The sequence below is a fragment of the Mytilus edulis genome, chromosome 7 (assembly GCF_963676685.1).
Source record: "Mytilus edulis chromosome 7, xbMytEdul2.2, whole genome shotgun sequence".
Lineage (NCBI taxonomy): Eukaryota > Metazoa > Mollusca > Bivalvia > Mytilida > Mytilidae > Mytilus > Mytilus edulis.
In genome coordinates this window covers 35152009-35159815 of record NC_092350.1, presented here as the reverse complement: position 1 = coordinate 35159815, position 7807 = coordinate 35152009, and the positions used below count along the sequence as shown (strand labels likewise).

General features: G+C 32.5%; 1 protein-coding gene across 2 annotated transcripts; it reads right to left on the bottom strand.

Moving 5' to 3' along the window:
• Nucleotides 1-2446: 2446 nt before the first annotated feature.
• Nucleotides 2447-7359, bottom strand: LOC139481335 (uncharacterized). 2 transcript variants are annotated; one of them, XM_071264578.1, is made up of 3 exons: nt 7173-7359; nt 6804-6879; nt 2447-4561 (listed from the first exon to the last, which is right to left on the bottom strand). In XM_071264578.1, exon 3 carries the CDS (start codon nt 4541-4543, stop codon nt 2582-2584), a length of 1962 nt encoding a protein of 653 aa, XP_071120679.1. In that variant the 5' UTR covers nt 4544-4561; nt 6804-6879; nt 7173-7359; the 3' UTR covers nt 2447-2581. The 2 variants fall into 2 exon arrangements, with proteins under 2 accessions (XP_071120679.1, XP_071120678.1); XM_071264577.1 differs by lacking the exon at nt 7173-7359 and having other exon boundaries at nt 6804-7068.
• Nucleotides 7360-7807: the final 448 nt, after the last annotated feature.

Here is a 7807-nt window from a genome sequence, read left to right as displayed (position 1 = left end):
AAATGTTTCAACTTGTCCTAAGTCAGGAATCTGATGTACAGTAGTTGTCGTTTGTTTATGTAATTTATACGTGTTTCTCGTTTCTCGTTTTTTCATATAGATTAGACCGTTGGTTTTCCCGTTTGGATGGTTTTACACTAGTAATTTTGGGACCCTTTATAGCTTGTTGTTCGGTGTGAGCCAAGGCTCCGTGTTTAAGGCCGTACAATGACCTATGATGGTTTACTTTTTTAAATTGTTATTTGGATGGAGAGTTGTCTCATTGGCACTCACACCACATCTTCCTATATCTATGTACGATTTGGTCATTTAAAAATATGAAATTGACAAAAAAATGAAAGCACGTGTAATAATTGTAATCTTTCAAACCATTACTAAGTTATTGGGTATAGAAACAAATTTGACAGGCAAACAGTAAATAGTCAGTATGCAGGTGTTCTGCTTCACCAGGTTATCTTCTTTGTTTACATAATTATTATTTTGACGAATCACAGTGATTTTAGATGAGAAGACCGGTTAAATGAGAATAAATTTTGATTGATTTTGATTTACTAAATATAAAAACACCGGTATTCAGTTTAAAGGCGATTGCCGGTTTATAACGTTACTTTACTATTTAACTGAATACAAATAGGCTGGACCTCTTAATTTGTTCTGTATGAGGGGAACACCGGTATTCAGAGGAGTCTAGAGAGGTTTCACTGTAAAAGTCTCTAGTAAACACAGCATTTCCGTAAGGAGACAAATAGACAAATATTGATAAAACTCATTTGTTGAACACTATTGTAGAATAAGAGATTGTTCATGAGAACACCATCTAAAATTCAAAATCAAACCTTTCAGAAGCAAGTTTTTAACAATAATTATATGTGACATATAGCAGCATAAAAGTTAGATCTTAATAACTAAATAGATGTGGTATGAGGGCCAATTAGACAACTATCAATCCAAGGCACTATGTATAATGAAATAACAATTATAGGTCGAAGTTTAGCATTGAACACGGACCCTTCAGTCACATAAACCAGTAAGCTACAAAGGGCCCAACAATGACTAATGCTTTTCCGTTCCTTTTCTTAAATAACCTCACCCAAATGTTTTGAAACTAATACACAATGCTTACTATAAAAAAAACTCAGATCAAGTTCACATTTTGAAGATTGTTTTTATACATGACAAGTATAATAAACCAACATTTGGTGCTTTTAACACTTGCTTTTTTTTTTGTACGGAACAAAGTTCGGAGTATACAGCAAAAAAATCTGATTTCAAAGGATGACAAACATTTTTGTAGGAATTGTAGAATATATCCTTATATATATGAACTATGAAATCTTTTAAAATAAAACATCGCTTGTTTATAAGATGGAAGATCAGAATTCTATTGGCATTATATTTTCCTACAAAACAATTTTTGAATTACTTACCAACAAGAGAGTTTTTACTTAAAATATCCTGATTGATCATTTCGGTTTAAAAATATCATAAATTTTCATTAACACATGTACACGTTATTGACACTTATGTTTCTCGTTTTATTTATACATTTGTCATTTCAGGCCCTTTTAAAGCGGACTATGTAGACCCGTTTTTCTCATTATTGAAGGCCGTACGGTGACATGTAGTTGACAACTGTTATGTCTGTTGGTCTTTCGTGGAGAGTTGTGTCATTGGAAATTATACCACATTTTCTTATTTTTGTATTGCAAGACGTGGAACGGATCAACTTTACCCAATTTGCAGAGACTTGCTGTGCGCTCATTTTTCAATGAAGGCTTTATGATATTATGTTTGAATGCACCCTTTGGTATTATTTATGTATAAAGAAGTTTCTATAATTTGTACCAGCTCTTGATAAAGGTCCTCACTTAGAAAATGAATTATCACAAGCATGTGGATGCATTAAACCTAATTAGAAATGTAATATTCGCTATTTGGAAGTAGAAACAATCACATTTGTGTGAAAGTTTATGTCCTTCCATTCATTATTATCAATAAATAAAAGCAACAGTCGTATACCGCTGTTCGAAAGACATACATCGATTAAGAAAAAAACAAATCCGGGTTACAAATCAAAGCTGAAGGAAAAGAATAAATGTCAAGGAAAGGAACACATTTTTCATGTCTGTGTTATCGGTAATTTACATCACAGTTAGATTAAATGAGCAAAACCTTTACTAATTTCTGCTTCCTATGAATGCGAAGTATGGTTAGGACAGAGACTTCATTGTCAATTGCTCATTCTTTAGTTTCAAAATATCATCTTACCAATCAGTTGATACTATTGTGTTTCACATATTTTATTCTGAAACTTATAAAATTTGGGAAAGTAAACCAACTGATATGAGTTTTAATATGAAATTAAGTAACACAAATACAGAACGCCAAGGGAAATTCAAAACGAGAAGTCACTTGTTAAAAGGCAAAATCAAAAGCTCAAACATACTAAACGAATAGAAAACAACTTTATTTCTTACTCCGAAGCGGCAATTCGGCAGTGTTTCTTTGTTATCACTACACATGTTCGTAAATGTAAACAATCTTTAAATACAAAGTTTCACAATTCTTCTCGGTGTTCAGTTTATGTTTTTGTTTCGGATCCAGACAAATAGTGGATACCATTCAATTTGATAATTCGGTTATACGCATGTTCAGAAAATTCTAACATTTGTAAGTCCTTGCTGAGTTTGTGAGCTGATGTTGCATACTGTAGTGCTGATTGTGGCATTTTAATTCTAGAATAATAATCACATTTTGCTAAATCTAAATGCATTTTCAACATTTTAGGCATATCTTTTATATAATCTTCCAATAGATTCAGATACTTTGCTGCAGTTTTGATATCGACACTTGAAGGGTGTAGTATATCCATCATTCGCCCGTTATCACCACATCGAAGAAGCAAAATTATCAAACGACATAATGCATATCCGAAGCCAAAAGGACCGTCTTTTCCGACATCTCTCTGGAAATGATATATCGATGTTTTGAAACTGTTTTTAGCTTTGTTGTGTAACAATTTACATGCCCTAGCTGAATTTCTCTGTTGAAAATTGATGCATCCAATTTGAATTGCAGAATATCTAGCATCATTTAGATACAACCAGCCAGCTGCATGGCCAGTGTAACTCAGAGGTTCTGATTCTACGATCATTTTAGCATCATCAATCGTTGTTTGGAATTTTTCAAACTGTCTCTTACTTAAAAACATTCTAGATTTGGCAGATAATAATCCTGTTGTAAAGTACTGAGGATTAGAAGTCTTTGGAACGATTTCGAGTGCCTTACTTATCAGTTTCTTTGCCTTATCAGAATCTTTTCTAAAAAGCTCTCTACTTGCCTGTAAATACAGGATCAAACAGTTGAGATCATAGTCATCGGTATATTTATGCCTTAACTCATCGCAATAACACTGAAAAATATCAAATTTGCCCTCGTTTATTAATGTACTCAAATAGTTGAAAGCCACAAGTAAATGTTGGTGTTGTTCTAAAGGAGGCCGTGTTGACAATGTTTTTAAAATGAAAAGTTTTCTCGATTTCGAATTCCCCATCCAAGTCGACTGAAAATATGATCTTATATCTGTCATGAAACTAGATGTGGAATCTGTGTCTGATAATGGTAAAGGTGAAAGCGATGAAGACTTTTTGTACGGTCTCTGTCTGTTTCGTGAATGCTTTGGTCGGCAAAGTTGCGTAGTCGAACACTTCGGATGATTTGATACTAACTGACGGTAATTTCTTTTATCTAATGCTGACGTTTTGAGGGACTTTACATCATCCGCAATGTAACATTTGCAATCATCAGATGACATTAGCTCTACACATCTTTTGCAAGAAAGATCGCTCATACATTTCTTATCACCATCACGGCATTTAATACATGTATGTTTGCAAATCTCTGCACATTCGAAATACAATTCATTGGTTTTAAATCTACCTTCTTCGACAGTTTGGTTGATGGTCGTCCTAATAAAATCATATTTTGAGTTAAATGCCTCATTCAACACTGGAATGAGTATATCTTGATGGCATAGTGAAAGCAGGTATAACAGTTTGGAACATCTAGACTTTCTTGTTTTACATTCTTGGACAAGTTCGTACTCGTGTTCAGAGAGAACTTGCTCTTGATACAGAATATCTAAAATATCAATTGGTTCAACATTTTCCAAAATCAAGGTTCGAATCTCATACATAGGTTCTGAACTATGTGATGAGGTCTTAATTTCTTGGGAGAATTTTTGCTTCTGATATACTTTAGTGAACCTGCATTGACCAGAGGAAATTTTCGCATTCAGAAACTCATACTTTGATAGGTTTAGAGCTCGTGAAAAAGAGCTATAAGCTTTGGGACCACGTCTTGTAATTGTATCGACCAGTAATCTTGAGCGTTCTTTTCTCGTTTTTCCACTTACAATGAGTTCACAATCCGTATTCGACAATATTTCATCTTCATGAAGATAGTCTAAAATATCGCCAGCTTCAAGATTATTGATAATGTCAGTTCTGTACTTTCTCAAACGCTCCCTGTCTTGTGTTTCCATTCCAGTTAACCGCAATATCTATAAAAGTGAAACATAAACAATAATTTGATAAATTTGTTTATATTGTTCAATAATAACGAAAAAAAAAATTGTACCATTACAAAAATAAAATCTAAATAATTTTGTTAACTATTAAAAATGGATCAATTTTGAAATTTTCATATAAAACATTACGTGATAGGAATACAGTACTAAGAAACGCCAGAACAGTCAGTACAGAATAACACATAAATTAATAATATGATAGTACATTACAATGATACCACATGCAGTCCTGTTTTAGGACCAACATTAGTTTGTTGGATCGATGCCACTATTGGTGGAGTTTTTATTCCCCGAGGGTATTACCAGCCCAGTAGTCCGCATTTGTGTGTTGACATGAAATCATTGATATGGTCAAATGTGTAATTATAAATTGACTGTTTACAAAACTTTGATTTTTTTTTAAAAACTAAGGCTTTTCTACCTCAATAAAAGATTAATTAGCTATATTTTGCAAAACTTTTAGAAATGTTTGGTCCTCAATGCTCTTCAACTTTGTACTTATTTGGCCTTTTTAACATTTTTTTTATTCCAGCGTCACTGATGAGTTTTTTGTTGATGAGACGCCCGTCTGGCGCAAATGCAAAATTGCTTTACTGGTATCTATGATGAGTTTATTGACAACCACTGTGTCGATGCCACTGCTGGTGGAGTTTTATTCCCCGAGGGTATCACCAGCCTAGTAGCCACAATGTTGTGTTAACAAGAATTATCATTGATATGGTCATACATAAACTTATAAATTAACTGTTTGCAAAATTTTGAGTTTTTGAAAAACTAAGGCTTTTCTACCTCAGGAATAGATTACTAGTACCTTAGCTATAATTGGCAAAACATTTGGAATTGTTTTGTCCCTTATACTCTTCAACTTCGTACTTTATTCAAACTTTTTAACATTTTTTTATTCGAGCGTCACTAAGGAGTCTTTTGTAGGCGAATGCGCGTCAGGCGCAAATACAAAATTACTATCCTTGTATCTATGATGAGTTCATTTAATAGTATTCAAATCTCGGAAACATTCTAATTAACAATACCAGATAAACAAAATAAGTGAAATACATAAAGTCCAACCACCAACCAGAGCGACACCAGCTACGTCGGTAAGGAAATATTACTTACTATGCAAATTTAGATTCAGTGAAACTATAGCTATCAATAGAAAAAAAGAACTCAAATCTACAAACAGGTAATCTGAAAAAACTGTTGCAAAGTCCAAAGGTGGCTGTACACAAAGGGAAACAAAAATATAAAAATCCGTTTGAATAAATTGTAACGTCGTCCTACTTTAAGTTTTTTACATTTATTTGTCTCTTCTAATATGTCCCTTTGATTTAAAATTTAACCTCACCTTAAGTCAGTGCCAGTTACTTTTTTGTTTTTCCAGCCTTTGGCAAAACTCTTAGACTTAATGCTTCTATGAGACTCATCGTGGGTTATAAACCGTCATTGGATATTCATCTGACGTTTTATGATTGTTTTAACACATGCACGCCAGACCCTATACTTTATTTTAATTAATTATGCAAGATAATCTTTTTGTTCACAGCACTGCATGCGTTGTAACTAATGAAGATCAAATTTGGCCGAAGAAATTGCGATATTTCTTTTTGGGCATTCAAAACGGAAATATTTTTATGATTGCTAATGAGACACATATGCAACCAGTGTAAGCTATGTTATTTCACCAAACACTCTTCAACTTTGAACAAAGCCCATGCCGTATATTCAGATAGAAGTATAAAAGATCCCAAGCGAGATATACCAAACAGTCTAATTTATAAAAGCAATAAACGAATACAATTTGATAGACTGCTACGAAAGACAACCCCTGAATGTAAAAAAGTATGAATATTTGATATGATTGCCTATGATTCAACCACTTCAAATGACGTGGGAGTAATCGACGATTGTCACAAGGCAGGTGTTATTGATTAAAATCGTCCTCTCCGAAACTAAAAAATCAAAGTTCATAATAAAAATCAAATTTGTCGTTAAAATTCTATCACAACAAAATAATAAAGATAAAAATACTGTTAAACAAAAAATCTAAATATACCAAACCACAACTCTTAAAGAAAAAACAACTCTAATAATATCGACAATCAGGGTTTGTTAAGCACTTTCTCTTTTTGATTTCATTATCGAATGAAAATGATGCTTCAAAATTATAAACCATGACAAAATATTTAAGAAAATATAAAAATGAGAGAATACTTACACTTGTGTTTCATTCATTGATTATTTAATAGTCAGTAAACTGTGCGAATTGTTTCACTGTCAAGTGCCCAACTATTCTATATTTAGAAAAAAAACAATGAGAAGGAAATTCTGTAAATTTTAAAGATATTATACACTTAAAACGATATCATCATGATTATTTAATATGTAATGACATTCAGAGAGTTAATATGCCTGAAAATAACATTTCATTTTCCACCACTTATCTTTTAAGTGTGTCATCATCATGATCATATGATAACGTTACTTGGATTACGTAATCGTATTTCCCATGTTTTAAAAATAATTACACATTTAACAACAAGAAGTACAATAACTCAATAATAGTTTGCGTGAGTTATGATTTTACCTTTCGCGTAGGTTATTACTATATCCTGAATGTAAAATTGATAACTGTGAACCAAAGGGAAGTATGCTACGAACTAAAACCACGAAAAGAACATTATGATCCGTATAATTCACAGTTATTGGACGACCATGTTGTGTTAATGTGGCACGGTAGTATTTGCATTCCAGAATTTAGGTTGCTCTTTTGTGTACCCTACTTAGGTAAATGTATCTAAACAGTGTGATTGGACAAAAAATACAGTATCAACTGAACATACTTTCCCAAACTGAGGGATGAATCAGGTGTAGAAAAATATGAAATAATTTTACATACAGATGAAAATGAATTTTTTTATTCACTGCACCATAAAAGACCTAAAATTACTAGTGGCCTTAGGTTTCTAAAAATAGCAAAAAAAGTAAACGGTCATGATACATATTCAAATTCATTTCTGAATAGTAAAATGAAAGTACTTCAGTTAAGTGTGAATGTAGATTTTTTTGCAGTGTTAGAAAGTGGTGAAAATTCTAAAAATGCTATCATTATCCCTATGGGCCAGGAAATACTACCGTGCCACCTTAAGGGGGATATATATTTTTACACTAAATCAATGAAGGAACTTTTTTTACCTATGCAATTTGTAAGTTTATCAATAA

Bases quoted from the DNA above. Each gene is read 5' to 3' on its own strand.
- LOC139481335 (XM_071264578.1), bottom strand. From the start codon at position 4,543: ATGGAAACACAAGACAGGGAGCGTTTGAGAAAGTACAGAACTGACATT.